Source organism: Pelodiscus sinensis, chromosome 11 (genome assembly GCF_049634645.1).
Source record: "Pelodiscus sinensis isolate JC-2024 chromosome 11, ASM4963464v1, whole genome shotgun sequence".
NCBI lineage: Eukaryota > Metazoa > Chordata > Testudines > Trionychidae > Pelodiscus > Pelodiscus sinensis.
In genome coordinates, this window is record NC_134721.1 from 44,156,590 (window position 1) to 44,179,125 (window position 22,536).

Genomic DNA, 22,536 nt, shown 5'->3' on the forward strand with positions numbered 1-22,536 from the left:
GTTGCCCTTTTCTGAACCTTTTCCAATGCCAATATATCTTTTTTGAGATGAGGCGACTACATCTATACGCAGTATTCAAGATGTGGGCGTCCCACGGTTTTATAGAGAGGCAATAAGATATTTTCTATCTTATTCTCTATCCCTTTTTTAATGACTCCTAACATTTTATTTGCTTTTTTGCCTGCCACTGCTTTCAGAGAACTATCCACAATGACTCCAAGATCTCTCTCTTGAGAACTTGTAGCTAAATTAGTCCCCATCATATTGTATGTCCAGTTGGGATTATTTTTTCCATTGTGGATTACTTTGCATTTATCAACATTAAATTTCATTTGCCATTTTGTTGCCCGGTCACTTAGTTTGGTGAGATCTTTCTGAACACAGTCTGCTTTGGTCTTAACATAGGACAAGCAATCAGGAAACCTAGCTCTCCTGGCCTCCTGAATGACCCTGAGTAGGTCACGTCACTGCTCAGTGCCTCTGCTTCCTTGTTTATAAAAACGGATTGACACATTCCTCCTTTGTAAAGTGCTTTGAGCCCTAAGATTAAAAGCTCTGTCTAGTAACTTGGTGGTATTACTGCCAAATTAGTTATAATATTATATACTGCATCAGTCCAATTTAGGAGTAACTTCATGGAAGTCCCTGGAGCTACAGCAGTGTATAATGGGTATGAAAAGAAAACCAGGGCAATATTTGTAGAGTTTGAAAGTTTGTAATTAATTTTTTGAAGACAGAGTAAGTCAAGATCCAATGTCTGAGCAGAATCATTGAATGGATGACCAAGTATTAGAAGGGATATACAGCATACATTGAGGACAACATTTTCAGTTGCCTTTGCAAGTTTCTCCTGCACAGGCATGTGCATGCACATAACCGGCCTTTGCACATACCAATCCGGTAGCTCGGCATCCGGCTGCCTGATTTGCTTGGACACACTGGCTTTGCACGCACATGCCCAGTTGGCTAAATGACACTAGGGTGAAATTTCACGTTAGCTGAAATTCTAGATTTAAGGGCTTGGAAGCCTCAAATCTTGTGAGCACCACACACACTCTCAAAGCTTCACAATGGTCTGGATCAGGGGAGGTCTCCCAAGCGACAAAACAGGTAATGGACTGACAGGCCAGATCCTTCAAGCTAGGATTAAGTTAAGAAGCTGAACCAGCTTCCTCAATAAGGAGAGATTCAGAGCTGGATAATAAAAATGTCAAAGGAGTGAGCGATCTGCCTCCAGGATTACATGCACTCTATTCCCAAGCTGTTCTCCTGCGCACCCCATTTCGATCCGAAAAGCATGTCTTACTTACTTCCTGCGCTTTCAGCTGCTCAGGGATTCCCTTCATCCACTCCCGCAGCTCAGCCAGCTCCTCAATGCTGTTTGGTTTTTCATACATTTTCCGGCTGATGGCTTTGAATACTTCACAGATCTGCAGGAGGACACAGCGAATGGGTATAAGCACACTCTGAAGAGAGGAGTGGCTGTAGCCTTCTCTAATGGGCTGGGAGGGTGGGATTCATCCCTATAAGGTCACTCCCTTTAATGAGTGGGCTACAGCAGAGGCCTGGTTCTCAGAGAAGCATTCACAACCCCCAGCAGAGTTCATGGCAACTGCATGCACAGCACCTCTGAAAATCAGACCACCACTTGAGTACGCCAGACTCCACTGTAAGTAACAAAACTGGCTGTGACCCACACTCAGAGTGGTCTAAAACTACAAATACACAGCATTGGTTTTGTTCTCCTTGTAGCCTTCATCACTTGCCTCACCCATGTAACTGTCTAGATATTCTAGTTAATCTCATCGGCTTCCTGCAGGAACTGATCCCAGTAGCAAGGCAGACAATTCTAAATCTATGAATGTAACCGGTTAGGAGCTGGGCGAGAGGTGTGGCTTTCTTGCCCAGAATTTGTCACGAATACAAGCACTCTGAGTTAGTGCGCTCTTCGCACCTTCCTTCTAGCCTTTTTCAACACAACCCCTACCTGACCATTCCAATGCAAGCAAGACAAGACATAGAAGCATGACACTTACATTGTTCACCTGTAGGCGTAGGTTCTTAGCCAGCAAGTCCAACATGGAGGTGGCTAGGGCTTTGCGTTTTTTGGACAGATTTTGCTTGACACCTTCAACGTTGATGTGAAAGGGACCAATGACGATTGAGCTTGGCAAAGTATTGTCCAGCATTTCCTTTTCAGACAAGTGCAGGTTTACTATTTTTCTCACATCCTGGGCAGCAGGGCACATGACCAGGTACTCTCTACAACCAGAAATATAATCAAAGACAAGCCAACTCATATCATACACTGCATGTGAACACTAATACCTACAAACCATATATACATGTTCACATAGATGTCATTAGGGCACTGTCCAAAAGTCCAGGAGATGAAATTAGCGACGGGCGCATTTACCTTTAAAAATCACAGATTTCTCTGGATTTACATATTTTAGAACCATGGAGGAGATACGTTCCCTGCCTCTGAGATCTTACAATGTAAGATAGACATGACAACACACAATAATCCAATGGTTCAAGGAAGAGAGAGTGAGGGGAGATTATTGGGGAGAAGCAGGAATTCTTGAGAGAACGGGGGTTTTAAAGCTCAGTTTAAAGACTGACAGGAGGCCTGAAAAGAAGGTGAAAGTAACTGAAGTAAAAGGATGACTGAGGTGTGGATTGGGGGTGCAGGGTTAGCTGTGGGAACATGCAAGTTGAAACAATGCTTCCTATACCCTGTGATCAGCCTGAAAATACAGAGGTTACGCACACTAACCAGATTTACAGGGAGCAGTAGTTTAATGACCAATCAGATCCGAAGGGAATTTGACTGTTGTTAGGGGCAGACAGGAACTCCCGATGCTACCACCAATGTACAGCCTTGAACCAGTCACTGTGTTGACTTCCTTTGAAAGCATGTTATTGGCTACTGCTGGTGCCTGGATTTGAAGCTCTAGTGCTCTGAATTGGTAGGGCTAATCTGTTGGTGCTGTCCACTGAAGTGCATCCCATATGCTTTTGAGAGCACAGAACAGCGAACACACCCCCGCTCCCCCCCCCCACACTCTTAAGCAAGGAACACTTCTAAGGAACTTGGAAGTCCTGTCTGGGGTGTCTCCTCTTGCAGTTACTCACTTTAGAAAGAAATTGTTATCATTGTTATTCAGCTCTAGCTGGTTCTCATACTTCTTGGCATAGGCATAGAGAGGGATCACTGCCTTGCGGATGGCTGACCGGATAGCTTTGCGCAGTTCTTCCACAGCAGGCTCGTGCAGGCCCACCGACTCCAGCAGGAGGGTGCCTCTAATAAACATGTTCTCCAATACGAACTGGGAGAGTGCAAACAGCGAGGTCATTCAAACAAGCAGGGATCACCCTATTGCTTCTCAGGTTCCAGCAGGGGGGGACAGGTTTTAGGGTATGAAGAAGCCACATATTTCACAATCCACTGCTATGTAAGATGGGTCAATCATTCATCAGGAGGGAAGGTTATGAGGCCCATCCTTCTCCCCTGCACCAGGAATTATTGCATTCATCCTACCCCACCCCAGTACAAACATAGAGGGAAGATGCGAGGACCTTGGAGGACAAACAGCCTCTCAACGGGGAGAAGAGGAAATACTCCAAAGGGACGTTCCCCACCAGGGTTTGAGGCCATTCATCTAAATGCTATTTTCCTTCCAACACGCCACCCGTACCAGCTGCCAAACACTCTGGGTCACTAGGCGACTTAGTTTCTGTCAGTCATATTTCTCCAGAGTAACGCACCTTCTCCAGCTGTGGTATGGTGTGGGTCGCCAGAATCCCCTTGTCAAACAGAGAGACGAGGGCGGTCTCGAAGTTCTCCAGAGGCGTGCTGTAGTGAACCCCAGTGTTATCTAGAATCAGATCCACTACAAAGAGAGGATTCTTTCGTGGCCTGCAAAGGGTGGGGGGAGATGTTTGTAGAAAGAATGGCCCCCGCAACACCGCAATTCCACTGCATGTTTAAATCCCAACCGTGAAACTGACCAGCCTTATTCTGGGGTGCTGAGAGAACTCACGAGCTAACATTACTGAAAAAACTGAACCGGATCCTGGCCTCCAACATGGCTGGCACTAACAGAACAGCTGGGATTAGTCCAGCTCTGTCCCTGCCACTCCTGGCCCCAGGTAGCGTGCTGGAGATGTGTCAAGAGGGAGGGATGGAACTGGGTGGCTCTTAATCATAAGGAGCAGCATGAAACCCCAAGCCAAATGCAAGGTTTTGCTGCAAAAATCAATGGTAATTACAAATACAAAGAGATTGCCACTCTTCCCTGCTCCATTGTTCTCCTCTCAGCCTGACCATCCCACCTCTCCCCTCCTTACTTGTACGGGCTGTTGATGAGGTCCTCTCCCCAGTCCATATCCTCCGAGCAATCCAGGACACCGCAGCAAGCATCCAGCAAAAACTGCGTGAAGCTGACCAGTGAGTCTTGGACCAGGAAGCGCACAGAATCTTGCAAGTTGAACTTGATGAGTTCCATCAGCTTATGTAGCTTGGACATCTGGTATACCCCCCAATTGGACTGATAGAGATTGTACCATCCTTTACCAATCTCCCTTAGACTGCTCTTCACGGCTATCTTTAGAGTATTGATCCAGGTGTCCTTGAGAAACATCTGAACCTAGAACAAAGAAATATACAGTGAAGAGTTTATCCTCAGAGGACTGATGGGAAAGCATCTACCTCAGGTCAGGTCTAGACCCGGAAGGTCAGCTAAAGGTACGCAACTCCACAACAGGAGGCCAACAGGAGTCAACATTCCCACTGACTTCCCTTAATCCTTGCCAATAAAGGAGTACTGGTGCCAACCGGGAGCGCCATCAGCATTCGATTTAGCGGGTCCTTACTAGACCCACTAAATCAAATGCCTGAAGATCAATCTCTGGCACGGTAAGTATAGACATAGCCTTAGTCTGGTTTATTGTTTACCACTCTCCTACTTTCCAGTTTTCTCTGCCCCAATGTTTTCTACAGAACAGTATCAGAATCTACATTTCATCAGGGTGCCCTAGAAAACTCTGTAAAATATGACCGAGAATTGAGCGATACAAATTTGCCGTCCATTAGAACTGATGAAAGCGGATTCAAGGCAACAGATTCCTGCAAGACTTTAATTCATTCAAAAGCTACTGAGAGCCAAACTTGTTCCATGGACTTATGCTATTTGTGTGTAGAAATCTAAGTTCAACAGTACAAAGGGAGGCAGCATTTTCTCATAGACAGAGTACAGGGCTGTGGGTCAGGAGAGTTGGAGCTTTATTTACACTCTGCCAATTAAAATGAAACACTTTTCCTGGTGGGTCCATATCTCAGACTGGGTGGCCTTGGGCAAGTCTCTCAACATCTCGGTGCTTCAACCTCCCACGTGTCACATGAGGATTAAGCAGCCTTGTACACAGTGTATGAAAATCCTCTAATGAAAGATAAGAGATTTATAAGGGTTTATTGTTTTGCTCGATTGGTTGTTACTAACCAAAGCTTTTTCACTGAATTGTGTGAAAAAATCTAATTAAACAAGAACTCAGAGGAATTCTATTTTTTCATTATCCCTGTGGTTAAAGAAAGAGGATCTTAAAGAAATCAAAGATCTGGTTCCTGGAAGCATAAGGGGAGAAGGAATAACAACAAAACTGGAAATCGCTGGGTGCTTGTGTGAGCCTTTTTGATGCAGATTTTGCCCCGGGTTCCCTAGAAAAGCTTTGTCCTGTTGCAATAAAACACCAGTTGCTATGATCTGCCTGGCTTGGCTGGGATATGCTAAGAGCCCAGTCGGTTGTTCTGTATCTCCCCTCCCCTTACGTAGACGCTCTCTCCCTGCCCTTCCTCACCTGGGTGAAGGTCTGTGTCTGGATCTGCTCAAACTCCTCTAGCCGGCCATACTTCGACAAGGTTGAGTGAAACAGAGACATGGCTGACGCTTTGTTGCACTCATCCCGCACCTGGGATAAGGCCAGGATGACCTCAGGCCTGGTCAGGAGTGAGACAAAAATAAAAGACTCCCGCTGCTCATCAAATGGATATTCTGGGATCTGGACCAGTCCTGCCATCAAAACAGAGTAAAACAGTTCTTCATAGGACAAGCATTTGCAATCCCAGACAGTCGGAGTCTGGCTGGGGAACATGACCTAGTGGTCACCGCTGCAACCCCTGACTGCCAAGGGGGTTGTGAGGAAGGGAGCCTGGGCCCTCCCAACCAGACTCTGACCCAGACCCAGACCCCTTTGGAATACCAATGGTCTGGCAACCAAGGCTGCTTAAGGCTGTCCTCCCTGGGCCTCTTCCTCTTATTTCTCTGCGACCCCCTGCCACTCTCAGCATAGCCCAAGGCTTTCCCCTGGTGGGGAAACCCAAACCAAGCTAAGAGAGAGGGCGTACCAATGTCCAAAGTCTACAGGATACTTCCCTCACTAGATGTCTTTGGGATGCATCCTCTCCCCTCAGGGAAGACCCCTTTGGGCAGCCATGTCAGAGCTACACGGCTCCCCTCTGCTCTGCCCTAGGCCTGACACTTCCAGCCCTGCCTCCCCAAAGAGCTAATTCCCTGCCTTTTAATTCCTCCAGCAGATGCAGCATTTGCCACCTCCTTTAAGTCCTTGTTGCCAAGTGTGGAGTTTGTATGTCTCATCACAGGCTGGGACCAATGTAATGGCTTGCTCCCACAGCACTTTCCTTATGTGAGTAGTCCTTACGGATAAGTAGTCCCAACAGACTAAGAGATTCTACCTATTGGGAGCTGGATGACAGGGCTGGTCTTGGCACCAATGGTTCCTCTTCCCCACTCTAGGGGACTTCATAGCTCCCAAACACCTGCCCTGTCCCTGCACAGAAATGGAGCCCTCAGTCTGGCCCATGGACACATCTGACATTCGGGCTCAGCGGTCCTGCATCCTGGGACTCTTTTGGTATGGCATGAATGGCCATGTCCCACAACACCGGGCAGGAGCCGCCACAGGAAGAAATGAAGATTCTGCACACGAATGAGAATGAAAGACTTCCTCACTCCCAAACATGGTCTTGAAAGCTCCACTGTCTGCCCCCAGCCTTCCAGGTGCTGCCAAACCAGCTAGATGGTCCCCAGGAAGCAATCTCACCCAAAGCGCAAGGCCAAATTCTGTTCTCGCAGACACAGTCAGTCTCCAAGGATCATAACCTAGCCCTTGCCTCTGGTTTGGCTGTCGACCGGTTGCCCAGAATAACGAGCAAACACACCAAATTCTATATCCTCTTGCATTAGAAATGTTAGCCAGGGTGTGTCTGAAGGTCTCCCACAACAAGGAAGGAGCCATTTCATAGAAGGATCCCGACTGGGTGCCATACCTTTCTCCGGCACCTTCTCCTCCTCCTTCTCCGGCAGGGTGACATATGAAAACGTCTGGGGCTTAGATGTGATGACTCCATCGAAGATGATCTTGTTCATGGTGCGTTTGTAGTCTAGGGTTACCTCCTTTTCCAGGCATTGCAGACAGTTCAACACACTGATTATGAATGGAAAACAAATGAACAGTGACTGCTCACATTGGCACATCTGCACCAATCCTCACAGCTCTTGCCCCAGTGGACTTCTCCTGGGTTTACTGACGCTTAGCTTGCTCACTATAAAGATCTGAGTCACATTAGCAGAGCTGTGGAAGTCCAGGAACAGAACGGGTTTGAGGCTCATTGGCAGAGTTGTGTATGGCCTCAGGATGAAGTTGTGACATCGCAAAGTTGCCCCACCCAGGTGGGTGGGATGTGAGTGTGAGGGAGGAAGAGGCTTGAAGTCAACTAGCACTCCCCTCTCCTCCTTGCCCTCCAGTGGCTAAGCTATCTCCTTCCCGCTCTGTTCTCCTTGCACCAGCCGCAGCTGAGTGAAAGCAACTAGCAGCTAATTCGGATCTGGTACAGGGCAAAGCAGCAGGAAAATAAGGTATGGACTGGAGGGCTGTGAGGAGAAAAGTATTCTCAAATGGGGAGAGACAACCTAGAGGCCGGAGAAAGCCGTGTGGGAATTTTTTTTTGCCAGCTTCCCAAATGCCCCTTCTGAATAGTTAGTGAAAGTATAAAACTCTGGATTTTCCTGATCCTGAGCTCCATTATGTCATTATGCAGTCATGTGACTGTCTTCCAGTCAAGCACGGAGCAGTTCTCGCTGGCGCCCTCTCTGTTCATGCCCTCCCATCTAGGCTGCAGCTAGACCACAGCTCTTCGCAGCCCCACTTTTGAGAACGGGGGGAGAGCAGGCACTCATTCCAAGGGACCGATGGCCATGCCAGGGCTAGGAGATGATGATTCAGCAAGTCCAGGGCCTCCCTAACTTTCCCCTAGCCTAGGCAGTATCCCAGCAAAGAAACTGTCTTAGGGACACCTCACCCTGTTTGTCCCCAGGCTGCTCCTGTCTGTTTCTATTTGATGTCACAAGATCCCTTTCTTTTCACTTCTTTCTTTTCATTTGCCGACCAGCCACAACGGCTAGGCAACTGCCCAGCTCTTTGCTAACTGGCAAGAAGCACTCAGCAAAGACCAACGTAGGAACCATGGACGAACCGCAGTTTCCAGTGGCTAACTGAAAGTGTGCAGCCCAAGGGAACGTTTCCACCTCAGACCATCAGGCTACACAATGCTGTACCACTGGGCAGACATGCAGTGTAAGACACTGAAAGCACAGCCAGGGCTGAGGCGATCGGTGAGCCTGTTCTTGCCCCCTGGGAAGAATCAAAGAGATCCTCACCACCTCTCCTTTCTCAGGTGTGAAGTGCTCATTGCCAGCTGCTTCATCCGAGCCAGGCTCTTCTCGTCAATGCTCCTCAGCCCGTCCACGGGCATGCAGTCCACGTACAGATGGTACCGCAACAGCGCCTGCGTTTTCTTACGCAGGGCATTGGCAAAAACCACTCGCTGAGCAAACACCTGGGGGTCCTCAGCGAGGAACAGCAGACGGACTCGTGGCACCCAATACTGACATGGCATAAGAGGGGCTCTCCCTGGTGGCAAAGAAGGAAAGACACGAGTGATATACCCCAGGGTCCTTCAGGAAGGAATTCCTGGTGAAAGCAGAAATCAGATTCCCTATTTACTGTAGCCACTAGAGTGAATGTAAAATCAGGGTCAAGCCGGTGGGGGCGGGGAGGTGGGGGGAGTGGCTGTGCAAGTGGCTGACCAATGAGGAATTAGAGTTCAGGTCTGATTTGGCTGAGGATTGCAGTGCTGAAGTGGCAGCACCCTCAACCACTGCAAATGATGGGTCCTTCAAATATCCCCACGTTACCCCCCAAATGGCATTGGCTCCAGGAGGAACGATGTCCAGCCCTGCTCAACTGTAGGGAAGAGAAGGGGAAACAAGAACTAGGGGTCACCAAATGACACAAACAGAAGGAAGTATTTCTTCACATAACATATAGCCAACCTGTGGAACTCCTTGCTAGAGGATTTTGTGAAGACCAGGACTTTAACAAGGTTCAAAAAAGAGCTAGATAGATTCATGAACGACAGGTCCATCAAGGGCTATTAGACAGGATGGGCAGGGATGGTGTCTCTAGCCTCTGTCTGTCAGAAGCTGGGAATGGGTGACAGGGGAAGGATCACTTTGATTCCTGTTCTGTTCATTCCCTCTGGGGCACCTGGCATTGGCCACTGTTGGCAGACAGGACACTGGGCTGGACTTCTGTCTAACCAAGTAGGGCTGTTCTTCTGTTCTTATGAAAACTACTGTCACAATGCAGGGCTGCGCTGATGGAAAAGAAAGTAAACAAGGGTAAACGAAGGTCTTCCATCCTCTAATGAACCTCGTCAGAACACACCTTGTGGAGTTACTCCTCCGTTTAGGATAGGCTTCCCTTCTTCATCTCGCACCATTCCCCTCTCATTTGTTTTGTGGACCAAGTACAGTTTTGTCTCCTTGTCGTAATCCAGGACGCCAACGCTGATCCACTCATAGATCAACTCACGGCTTTTGGGATCCTCTGATGGAAGATACTATTATTACATGTCACAAGAGTGAAATGCCTGCAAGCTGCATGGAAACTTTCTATACAAACACCATTATAGAGGCTCAAACTACATGTATTCCACATATTAAAAAACCCAGTAAGAGGTCCAAAAAAATGACCATGGCTAAATAACAGAGTGAAAGACACAAAAAGACATTTTTTAAAACTGGAAGTCCAATTCTACTGAGGAAAACAGAAAGGAACAGAAAGGCCAGAAAAGAATTTGCAAAGCAACTAGCAAAAGATACAAAAAGTAAAAGCACCTTTTTAAGTACCTCAAAAACAAGAAGCCTGCCAAGCAATCACTGCTAAAGGAAACACTCAAGGAAGACAAGGCCACTGGGGGTACATCTGCACTACAGAGGAAGATCGAAACTGCTGCCGTCTAGTTCAGACTGCTAATTCGAAGTAAGGGGGCACTCTGGTCGATGCTGGTAACCCTGCTTTAATGAAGAGTAAGGGAAGTCGAAGGAAGAGTGTTCTTCCTTCGACTTTCTGCAGTATAGACAGCGTCAAAAGTTGAGTTAACCTACTTCAACTACAGCTACGCAATTAACGTAGCTGAAGCTGCGTATTTTAATTCAACTTTGTCCCATAGCGTAGATATTCCCTGAGAAGCTATATGAATTCTTTGCACTGGATTTCACAGCAGTGAAGATGATGTAGACTCTCCCATCTCATGGAGACATGTTTTTAGGTGACAAATCTGAGAAACTATTCTAGATTCTAGATAGCAAAATAAAATAAAGCACCCCAGGCAGGCTAATCATGCATGCAATTGCTTCCTGACACTTGCTCCGTATGTTCTCCCCATTGTTTACATTCTGGACAACAGGATTGGATCACACACACAAGTGGCTCCAATTTTCAGAAGGGCCTAAACCTGACCTCCAGTCTTGCACTCACAAATAAATACAGATGTGTTTCACAGTATTTAGCCTTCTAACTACTTGACTTGCAAGCGTGATCAAGGAGTGAAATAATTAAGAACTATAAAATTAGCCTGCAATGGTTTCCAGGCACAGAAATGTGTCTCCAAATCAGAAGCTACTTCTACAAACAAGATCCAGTAGATGTGTGGCAGAGCTCAGAGATGAACTCAGTTCCCCTGATTCCAAGACCCTGGCTACATCTAAACTGCAGTTTTTGCTGGTTTTGCGCAAAAACTCACGGAGCGTCCACACTACAAGTGCATTTTTGCGCAAGAAAAAGTACAGTAGATCATCAGAAGACAGGGCTTTTTGCGCCAGAGTTATTCCTCTTTCTATGAGGAATAAGCCTTTTTGCGCAAGAGCTCTTGCACAAAAAGGCGTGTGTAGACAGACACCAGGGGTTTCTTGCACACGAAACCCCTACTGGAAAAAGCACAGGTGCTCTGATGGCCATTCTGTGAATGGCCATCAGAGCTTTCTTGCGCAAGAACGTCCATGGCAGTGTGAACGCTCTCTTGTGCAAAAGCATACCTCTTGTGCAAAAGCACATGGCAGTGTGGACGCGCTCTTGCACAATAACTTTTTGCGGAAGATCTCTTCTGCAAAAAGTTCTTGTGCAAGAAGCCTGCAGTGTAGACGTAGCCCCCAGCTCTAACCACTACTGCATGTTACCCAAGTACTCTCTCTGATTGTATGATCCTCTGTTCCATTCATCTGAGTTGGACATTTCCTGTCCAAACACTAACCAATCTGCTACAATAACCCTGCTAGGCTCATTAGCCCAGTGTAACTATGCAGAGCACCTGAACGACAGCCCAGTCATGCGTTACCGTGTCCCAGTAGATCATCTGTAGGTAAAAGCGCTTTTCCGGGAACTGGTTTTCTGTCTCGAGAGCCTGGTTCCAGCCCCAGCAAGAGCCACTCTTCTGGTGTCCGGCAGTCATACTCCTCATCATCAAATATCTACAGAGGCAGGACAAAGCAAGCCATGGCAATGGATCCCTGCTTGGGGCAGATAACAAGGTGGCACCGAAATTTACGAGAGGAAAAGAAACACACACTCCCTGGATTTTATGTAATGGGGGGAAACAGCAGAGGTGCAGAAACCCCACAAAGTGTGGCTATATCAGGAACTTACCCAAGAGTGGCTTCTAGACTCCTCCTTCTCTTCGAGGTAGGAGAGAATGGGGAGGAGACACTCTACTGGAGAAGTCCCAAGCAGTCAGTGCTGCTGGCAGTTGCATTCAGAAGGAAATCTGAATTTGTCTAAGTATGGGATTAAAAAAGCCCAAACAACTGGCTTTGGACCAGTCCTGCGAGATGCTGAACACCTTCAGCTCCCGTTGATTCAAATGTAATTGTGGGCTTCATTAACTTACGGGGGGTGCTTAACACCGTGCAGGAATGAGTCCTAAGGCTCCCTCGCCCCCATGGCGTCTGTCCTAAAGTATTCACCTGCTCATTTCTGTTTCTTACAAAATCAAAAGATGCCATCATGTGCCCTGCCATTTTCGGTGAGGCCAGAGAGCACCAGGAGAAAGGCAGATGACAGTTCTGAGGCTGCCGGCTTACCTGCAGTGGGAGGTAGATGGGAAAGAGAGGATCTCTCTTTTGTTCAATGGTTGGCATATTGTCAGGGTCTTGGTGCCTGGGCATTAGCTGATTGGAATCTATCCCCTCATTGGCTAAGAGCTGAGCAATATCGAGTTTGAGATATAGCCGTCGTTGCCTGGTTAGGAGTCAATGAGATTGAATGGTTATGCTTAATGAAGTCATGTGAATTGTCATTATTCAATTGTCTTTAGGTCTGCTCCAGGAAAGGACATCTGTTCCAGTAACTATGGGTCCAATATGGAAACCAGGAATGTTAATGATTCATAGAATCATAGAACCATAGAGCTGGAAGAGACCTCAGAAGGTCATCAAGTCCAGCCCCCTGCTCTAGGCAGGACCAATTCCAACTAAATCAACACGGCCAGGGCTTTGTCAAGCTGAGACTTAAACACCTCTAGGGATGGAGACTCCACTACTTCCCTAGGTAACCCATTCCAGTGCTTCACCACCCTCCTAGTGAAATAGTTTTTCCTAATATCCAACCTGGACATCTCCCACCACAACTTGAGACCATTGCTTCTTGTTCTGCCATCTATCACTACTGAGAACAGCCTCTCTCCATCCTCTTTGGAACCTCCCTTCAGGAAGTTGAAGGCTGCTATCAAATCCCCCCCCCCACTCTTAGCTTCTGCAGACTAAACAGACCCAAGTCCCTCAGCCTCTCCTCATAAGTCATATGCTCCAGCCCCCTAATCATTTTGGTTGCCCTCCGCTGGACCCTCTCCAATGCGTCCACATCCTTTTTGTAGTGGAGGGCCCAGAACTGGACACAATACTCCAGATGTAGCCTCACCAGAGCTGAATAAAGGGGAATAATGACATCTCTGGATCTGCTGGCAATGCTCCTCTTAATGCAACCTAATATGCCATTCGCCTTCTTGGCTACAGGAGCAAACTGTTGACTCATATCCAGCTTCTCATCCACTGTAACCAAAATGTTTGTTTGAAATGTTAACCAATTAAATGCTAGGTTTAACCGGTTAACCTTGGAGCAGCACCCCAGCCTGCGGCACGCTGGGCCTGGCCTGGCTGGAGCAACCCCTCATCTGCAGCATGCTCCAGCCGGGCCAGACCCACCACACCGCAGGCAGGAAGTTACTCCAGCCCAGTAGGGCCGCCAGTTAACCAGCTACCCATAAGCATCACCCAATAAGTGCGATGCTTAACAAGTAGTCAGTTAACCGGTTAACTCTTTACATCCTAATGGAACCAGTGTCACAGCCATTGGACACTACCCAGAAGGCAGAACAGATCGATGGAACTTCTAGAACGATTCTGAATACCACATTATGGGTGAGATTCCCTAAAATGCTCAGGGTTGGCCAAACTCTGCACCCAGTGACTTCAGTAGGAGTTTTACCATTGACCCTGGCGATGGGGGAGTCAGGCCAAGGCTGAGCACGGAAAATTCCACCCTCAGGCCTTTATTCTAGGGATCACCCCGGCATTATCAGAGGCGGGCTGGCTGATCTCAGAGGCCTTTCCCACCTCTGACGTCCACAAAGCACTCTAAGCTTAGTCATTCTGTCAAACAGTCATCCTCCCTCTGCGTGGCCTAGGCCAACAGCAATGCACATGTGGCAAGGAGTAAGGCTGAATCCGGCAGTAAAATACCATCCCTCTTGGGTCATAATCTATGTAGTACCTCTGCATCTTCAGAGCGGCTTCCATGCCCAGCAACTGTGTGGCTATCAGATGTCTACAGCGGCTAATACCTTATCCCCTTCTTGAGCTTACCTCTCGATCTCAATCTTCCGAGGGCACTGTCCTGGCAGGCCCTGAAAGGGCAGCTGCACCTTCGGCTTAAACGCTTGCAGCGGGAAGTCTGCCTTGGTCAGGATCTCAGTGGTCGGTCCAATCACTTGCTTGTCCAGGTAAGACTCAAAGTCCGTGGGACTCTCAAATGTTGTGACTGACATCAAACAAATCACAAGCAAAGTCCTACGTTCGTAAACCAATGTATCTGCATTCCTGTGCACATACAGCCAGCCACCGCATGCAGGCGATCACAAGGGTCAGAGCGACCGTACTGCATGAGTGAGTGGAGGAGTCAAGCAGACCCTGACACAGGGTGTCTTCATGCGTGGAAGCCAACCTTGTTTTCTCCCTCGCTTTTTCTGTCTGTATGCTCATGTGTGTTATTATGTTACTATAATAGCAACACAACACTAGGGGCTCAGTGACAGCAATACTGTGCATTAAGAATTAATATAAAGCAAGTGGATTGTGAACAGGGCTGTGGACGTGGGCAAGACACTTAATCTGCCCAGTGCCTCAGCTCCCCATCTGTAGAACACGGAAGATACTTTCCTGCCAGGTTTTTGTGAGGGTAAGATTCATGCATAGCTGTGAGGCACTCAGATACTATGGCGACGAGAAGCATATAAATCTAGAGAGAGAGCAACTCGGATAACCTGTAACTTCTGATGTGCTCATTCATGTTTTATTTAGTCAAACCTCAAAAGGAGTCAGTCACACAGTTCTCACTCAGGCAAAATTTCCATTCTTTTCAACAGGAGTTTGTCTCATTAAGGACTGATACAAACTGACTTAACAATCTCAGGACTTTGGCCTGTTGTTTTCAGTGGAAATTATGCTCTAGGCGTAAAGATCTCCAAAGCTTTGAACTAAGGAAAAATCATCTTAGATAACCTATAAATAACGCACAAATGTTTAGATGACTAAGTATAGTAGCATCATTAGCTGCAAATAAGAGAATTGTAACAAGCTAGGAATTCGAGGTTTTACCTGAAATAAGTAATTGGCTGCTAGATGTAAAGAGCATGCTCCCCTTGGAGAGAGACTAATACTGAGCTAAAAATAAGATAAAGAGCTTTGAGGAAAGGTGGCCTCTTTTATCTCTTACTTAAAAAACTTTCATGATGGCCAAGGAGAAACTTGGGATTTCGGGCCTTACACTGGACACTTGGACACGATCAAGGTTGTGAAGAAGGTGGGACTACAACTTGCTCTGTGTACTTGGCTCTTGGTGCCTGTACAGAGCCCTACAGACATCAGAGCAATTGTGCAGAGGAGTTTGCTGGACTGAGGCCTTTGAAACCAATTCCATGAGGCACTGAGCCTCTGCAGCTGTCACTGAAGGCAAAAACGCTGATGCCCCTGATATTTCAGGATCAGAATCCCTGTCACACAAAACCACCAATCTAACCTTCGCTTGTTATGAAAAGACCACTTCGCAAGCGGAGCCCAATCCTAATGAGGCTGCTCTATAGATTTCATTTCCTTTGTATGCATCTCATGAATCAAATACGGTACAGCATCATGAACTGTCCATATGCACACCCAGGTTTCGGGTATGTTTGAAGATGTGTTTTTACTGAAGAGTCGATACAGCACAGAGGTTTGAACAGAAATCTGTAACCCTACACAAATGTCGGTTTGGTTTCTTCCCAGAACCGCCCTGCTTATCTCTATTGTCAGGCAATGCTATTATTCCCACTGTGCCATTTCACTTCATTGAAACCTATGAAGCTATTCATTGCAGCACTTTGTGCATTACCAGTTATTTATGCCAATACTTAGTGTGTCATTGGCATTTGTATTACAGCCGGAGTTTTTTCTCCATTATAGAAGTAGCATATCGCAAATAAAGATCTGTCTCCACTTGTGAGAATGAGTCGGTCTTGTCAAGAGTCACTTAAAGGTGAAGTCATTCTCCCTTACTCATGACAATAAACACCACAGCTAAAGTACCGCAAGGTGATAGACAGCTGCCATTTCTCCCCAGCCTATGACCCAAATAACCAGACTGGGGAAGGAAAGAGTTTTTCCTCTCTTAGTCAGTCTCTCAGGCCATACTCTAGCCTTCAGGACATGGGCAAGTGGGAAGGGAGAGGCAGGGCCCTTTGTCCAAGGCACAAGGCTCCATTGCTTGCATATGGAACTGGACTCCAGATCAAACAAAAGGACGGTGCATTTCCTGCCTGGCCAAATACTGCACAGCCTTTGCTAACTTCTTGTCCACGGACTGGCAAACATAACACAGCTGTGAAGGATAGATCATTCCTAGCAACATTAATCTTCTTGTTCTTACCAGGGTACAACAAAGGTCTAGCTACAAGAGCCACCTCCTAGATTAGAAATGGACTCAATCACTCCGTGGTCATCGCAGGGATGAGGGATGCCCCGTCACGTGGCAAATAGCTTTTTGCTCACGAAGGGGATCATTCTAATGACTTGGTGGGTCACTTCACTCTACCATTCCCAAGAGATTCCATTACCTTGGGACCATCCTTGGCTTTGAGAAGTATTTCCAATGCTTTTCTACAATAGGGATTAGCCTGAAGCAGTGGTTCCCAACCTTTTTGAGCATACAGACCTCTTTTCAATGTATTAAAATTTCACAGCCTCCCTCCCTGGGGGAGGAGAGGAGAGGAGAGGAGAGGAGAGGAGAGGAGAGGAGAGATTAGATTAGATTAGATTAGATTAGATTAGATTAGATTAGATTAGATTAGATTGCTCCCACTGCCGTGGGCCGGATCTTTACTTTTAAACTTTCCACGGACATCCTGCAGTACGATCGCAGACGACCAGGGGTCTGAGGCCCACAGGTTGGGGACCACTAGCCTAAAGTCATCAGCTGAAGTACAAATTTCCCAGTATGCCTAATGCTAGCAACATTCATTCTTTAAGGTCCCATTTCCCAGCATGCCTGTAGCCAGAGGCATTATTCTTTTCAGACCATTTACCTTTTGGCGTGTGCTGCTCAAGATCAGCTTGTCTCAGTAAATTCTTGTAGACGCTGGGGCCAGCACACACATCCTGCAAACCCAGCACATAAGAGTGTCACCAGGGAGAGTCAGAGATAAGAGAGAGGAGTCAGAGAGAGAGGGAGTGGGTTAAGGGGATCCACAGAGAGGGGAGGGAAAGAAGAAAAAAATCTTCCAGGAGGGCCTTGAGGACATGTTGAAACACAGAGACCCATGGATAAAGGCTGTAAGATAGCACCACACACACACAGAGGCTAAGAGAATGCAGCCTGAAACCAACAAGCTACCTCCAAGGAGAGGGCCAAAGAGCAAGGAAGCCATAGAAGTTATGCTTAATTACACCAGCTGAAGATTGGGCCTGAAACATTTACTAGCCCGCTGGAGATCTGTGCCCTTCCCACAATAAAATGGTGATACATGTAACACTGTGACTGCACTGAGAGCCAGGAGTCCCTGGAATTCAAGGAAATTGTGAATTGCGAGAGACAAAGTGTTATTTCACCCCACAGAGTCAAATCCTATGCAGCAGAGGGCTCTGACCGAGGGGAACAGCTGCAGAAGGCAGGGCTGGGGGAAGTGGTGGGGGGGCTCTTACTCCACCCTACATTTCATACAGGAGCTGGGAGTCCCAGGTAGATCTCTTAACTGCACAGAATTAATGTGGAATATGAATTCTGCAGAGGAGAGGTGCTTCTTGCAGCTTGTACCCTGGGCGCAGGCAGTCAGTGCCTTGTTTACAGAGGCAGGGTGATTAAGGTAAGAAAGGGCTGGTGATTAAGTTAAAGATCTGGAAGTACCTGAACCTCTAAAAAACCAATGAGTAGTCCTGTAGCTGCATAGCACCATAGATAGATATAGATATAGATATAGATATAGATATAGATATAGATATAGATATAGATATAGATATAGATATAGAATCATGAGCTTTCATGAGCAAAACCCACTCTCTCAAATTTGTCCACTCTCTTCATGGTATGTCCACCCCCTTGTGGTCACACTGCAGGATAGTTGTCCCTTGCACTCGCTGCCCCCCAGTGGTCACTCTGCAGTATCTCTGTTCCTTCTATCAGTCCCCTCCCTTTCCATGTTATGGAAAACAATCCCATTCCAGGCACATCCCGTTTTCCTGGCACAACAAAACCCTGACCTTGCTTTAAGTTATAATAAGAAGAAACTGCATACAAAATTTGGTGGTCCTAGTTTTTACTGTTTAAGAGTTCTTGAACAAACAGACTCACAGATGGACTCTCAGACAGACAGATGCACAATTTCTCTAAAACGTATATATCTATAGATATAGATACATAGATATATTAGAGATTATTATCTGACCAGGAGTTCTCTAGTTAAAGTCTTCTCCCCCACCCCCACACACACCAAAATCTGAAATGGGGTTCCTGGAGCCAGCTGCCTTGCTCAGTGAAGACTGGGTGAAGAAATGAACCAGAGGAGGAGTAGAGGGGGAATAATTATGGGCAAGAGAAAAGAGGACAAGGAAGCCAAGGAGTTGTGTGTGTGATAGGTAAGTGGCATTCTAAGCTGCAGTCCTATTTTCCGCATGAGCACGCCTTGCAGATTATCTGCTTTTCACATGGATCCTTACAGATCTGTGACTCTCTAGCAGCAAAGATGGAGAAAGAGGAGGCTCTTTGCACTTACCCCCAAGAGATCTGTGGCTCCTGGATAGAGAACATCAGAGTAAAATCCCTTTTGTTTCACCACTGGGTATTTCCTGTTGGTCCCCCTGGAGTTGCTCTCTGTTGGGGTTGAGCTGGCTCCTGGGCTGGGGTCCAAGACCTGAGCCTGGCTGCTGTGTTGAGGAGAATAGGGGCTCCTCCCCAGCGAGTTTGTCAATTCTCTTTTTGTCTTATCCATCCTCTTCACCAGTCAGGGGAAAGATGCTGGGAAGCAATCATGGGCCTTCTGGAAAAGAAACCAATTGATACTATTAACACTGCGTCTCTGCTGCTTGTAAAATACTTCGCAGCGGTTTCCCCATTGCTGGCCTACTAAGCAGGTAGCGAGGTGCACGTGCCCCTGCCATGACACCGCGCTTTACTTTTATGGCCTGGTGGCCATCTGTCGCACACAGATGATTGGATGGCTCACTAACCCCTGGAAAATGGGGAGCTTCATGCTTCCACACAGGTTTCGGAGGAGAAAACTCATCAGTGGAGGCATAAAAAGCTGCGTTCCTGAAACAGCAGGGACTTCCCAACAGCTAAGAGATGGCCAGCAGAACTGGAGCAGGCCTGCACTGAAACTAGCACATAAGCCCTCTGAGCTACAGGCCCTGTCAGGTACGCAGGGCCTTTACCAAACCCCTTCAGCGTAACAGTCCCCTCCAAACTTAACCCAACTCTAGGAAGCTTAACCCCACACTCCCCACCCAGCCAGTCCCAGTTGCCAGCCAGTTCTGACTCCCAGGCTCAGATAAATAAAGCAAGGCCTGTTGGATATTAAAACATAGCCAGGAGCTCTCTATTACTGCGGGGCATTTATTTATTTATTTTTGCTGGCAATCTCAACTCCATTTCTCTCCCTCTATCAGGGACAGACAAGTACAGGCAAATATTACCGGTGTGCACTTTTACTTTGGATACCAAAAAAATCGTTACATAACTGCAGATGCTAACGAAGCACAGCCCTCAGACTCCTGGCAAGCTGCTAATGTGAAACCAAGGACTGCAACATTCAGCCCCTACTAAGGGCTTGTCTGAAGAAAAAAACATTACTGCTGTAACTCAACTCGACTAGTTAAAGCAGTCCAGCTACCCCTATGCAGTTCTACAAGCTTAAAGATGTCTGTCCTGGAATTACCATAAATGTATGGTGAAGCTATATCTGGAATGGTGCCACTTATGCACCAGACCTTGCTCACAGCTAGGCCTAAAGACTAGCTATAAGCAAAGAATAGCCCTTAATCTTCCTATGGGTTTCTTTCGTTTGCAAAAGAGAAGACTAAGAGGGGACATGACAGAAGCTTTCAAGTACATAAATGTTTATTACAAGGAGGAGGGAGAAAAATTATTCTCCTTAACCTCTGGGGCAGGACAAGAAGCAACGGGCTTAAACTGCAGCAAGAGAGGTTTAGGTTGGACATTAGGAAACCTTTCTGTCAGGGTGGCTAAGCACTGGAATACATTGCCTTGAGAGATTGTGGAATCTCCATCACTGGAGGTTCAGAGCAGGTTAGACAGACACCAGTCAAGGATGGTCTAGATCAGGGGTGAGCAAACTTTTTGGCCCAAGGGGCATATCTGGATAGGGAAATTGCGTGGTGGTGCAGGAGGTTGGGGAGTGGGAGGTGGCGAGGGGTGCCAGGGGTTGCGGTATAGAGGGTGTAGGAGGGGGGGCTCAGGGCAGGAGGTTGGGGTTGTGGGACGCAGGCTCCAGCTGGACACTGCTTACTTTGGGCAGCTTCTGGTTGGTGGCACAGCGGGGCCAAAGCAGGCTCCCCCTTGGCCTGGCCCTGTGCTGCTTTCAGAAGTCTCTGACACATCTGGCAGCAGTTCCTGGGAGAGGGGAGGGAGTCAGTTCCATGCACTATCCTTGCATGCAGACACTGCTTCCGCAACTTCCATTGGCTGCTGTTCCCTTTTCCTGACCAATGAGAGTCTGCAGGTGAGGGCAGCGCGTGGAGTTGCCCCCTCATCCCCCCCCCCCCCACACACACACCCAGGGTCTGCAGGGAGATGCCACTGACTTCTGGGAGTAGCATGGGCCCAGGGAATGCAAGGAGCCTGCCTTAGCCCCACTGCACTGGTAATCCTAAAGGCCATATTAAAAACTCTGAGGGGCCAAATGCAGCCTGGAGGCTGTAGTTTGCCCACCTTGAGCTAGATAATATTCAGTCCTGCCATGAGTACAGGAGACTGGACTAGATGACCTCACCAGGTCCTTTCCATTCCTACGATTCTGTGATTCTATGATTTACAGAGGTGCCTGTTCTGTGTCCCATGAAAGTCCTGTTGTTCTGTCTGGTTTAATTCTGGGGGGAAAAAATCTGCCCAAAATCTGCTGGCTGAGTTTTCCAACTTGCCACGGCGGATTTTCATTAAAAAGGTCTTGTCAAGGCTTATAGTTGAAAACTAGCGCTGTCACTGTGTTGGGGTCTGCTGTCAGTCAGAGGTGACAAAACACACATGCATTTGCCTACTGAGACCCTCTGCTCTGTTCCTGAATGCAGGCAGTGAAGTGAAATTTACAAACATCCTATCTCCTCTGTTCAGAGAGCATGAATGTTGTAAATTTCAGCTAGCTGCCTGCCTAGAATGAATCAGGTACACACAGCAGGGAAAGCATTACATACACATCTGAGATGGCAGGGAATAACTGCACACCGTTATTGGAGCATTCAAATCAGTGGACAATTTTGAATGTTTTTTTTAAATAAACAGATGACAAATTAAGATCACTATTATGTGAGTAAATGAGTGAAATCGGGAGACTTTGGAGGAGGATCTAACTTTCTCCTCCTAGCCCCTCTTGTGTTTCCCAACTGAGAGCTCAGACCTTAAAGAATGAATTTTCCATGGCAGCTGTTGTTTTTTATTAGTTATTTTATGCTCTGGACAGATCTATTTTAGCAGCACAGCAGGATTGATTGGTATCAGCTGAGATCCAAGGACTCCTGATGAATCACTGCTGGACTCTTTTATGCCTGCTGCACCAATACAGTGGAACAAGGGTAATGCAAAATGACCCTGCTGAGGCTTTCTTACTAGGACAGCTCAGTGGGCTGTGGGAAGGCAAAGTGGGACAGCAAGTTACCACACTACCCTTTCACCTCCGAAGGCCACAGTCTCATCCTAGACTATATTTGTGAACATCAGAACCGCCCCCTGGTCCCTCCCCACACATGCACGATTAGCAATTTCTGCCCAGGTCTGAAATAGCATAAGCTACTGCAGGTCAGGGCTGAGTTCCATTGACAGCTGTGTGGAGGAAGTATCTACCACACTTTCTCTACTGCTTTACACCTTGCGTTGTCATCTACACCTCCAGGATGTCCTTTATGATCACTAAATTTATTCACCAATTAAAATAAACCCTTATTCAGCATCCTGCTCAAAAACATCCATCTGTCAGGCCCACACAGATACACAAGAGAGGACAATGTATATGCCTGACTAGTGTAACACTGACACACTGTCCAACATCTACAAGAACAAAATCAGACCTTGAAACATTTCCCAGCCAACTAGCAGACAAAGTACCAAAATGCCTAGTCAGAGTGTTTAATAAAGAGCGGGTGCACC

The 22,536-nt window shown here is 47.2% G+C and overlaps 1 protein-coding gene across 5 annotated transcripts in view; it reads right to left on the reverse strand.

Annotated features, from left to right (window-relative positions):
* DNAH1 (dynein axonemal heavy chain 1) overlaps window positions 1-22,536 on the reverse strand; it is a 140,351-nt gene that overhangs the window by 93,516 nt on the left and 24,299 nt on the right. For all 5 annotated transcript variants that reach the window (XM_075939493.1, XM_075939495.1, XM_075939492.1 and 2 more), the window contains exons 2-15: window positions 18,935-19,198; window positions 17,252-17,324; window positions 14,280-14,454; window positions 12,501-12,657; window positions 11,759-11,891; window positions 9,808-9,969; window positions 8,739-8,991; window positions 7,349-7,506; window positions 5,860-6,071; window positions 4,354-4,652; window positions 3,772-3,922; window positions 3,139-3,332; window positions 2,037-2,262; window positions 1,311-1,430 (exon numbers count right to left, since the gene is read on the reverse strand). In XM_075939493.1, coding sequence (XP_075795608.1) covers window positions 1,311-1,430; window positions 2,037-2,262; window positions 3,139-3,332; window positions 3,772-3,922; window positions 4,354-4,652; window positions 5,860-6,071; window positions 7,349-7,506; window positions 8,739-8,991; window positions 9,808-9,969; window positions 11,759-11,891; window positions 12,501-12,657; window positions 14,280-14,454; window positions 17,252-17,324; window positions 18,935-19,150 — 2,529 coding nt within the window. In that variant the 5' untranslated portion in view covers window positions 19,151-19,198. The remainder of the gene's footprint in view (window positions 1-1,310; window positions 1,431-2,036; window positions 2,263-3,138; window positions 3,333-3,771; window positions 3,923-4,353; window positions 4,653-5,859; window positions 6,072-7,348; window positions 7,507-8,738; window positions 8,992-9,807; window positions 9,970-11,758; window positions 11,892-12,500; window positions 12,658-14,279; window positions 14,455-17,251; window positions 17,325-18,934; window positions 19,199-22,536) is intronic.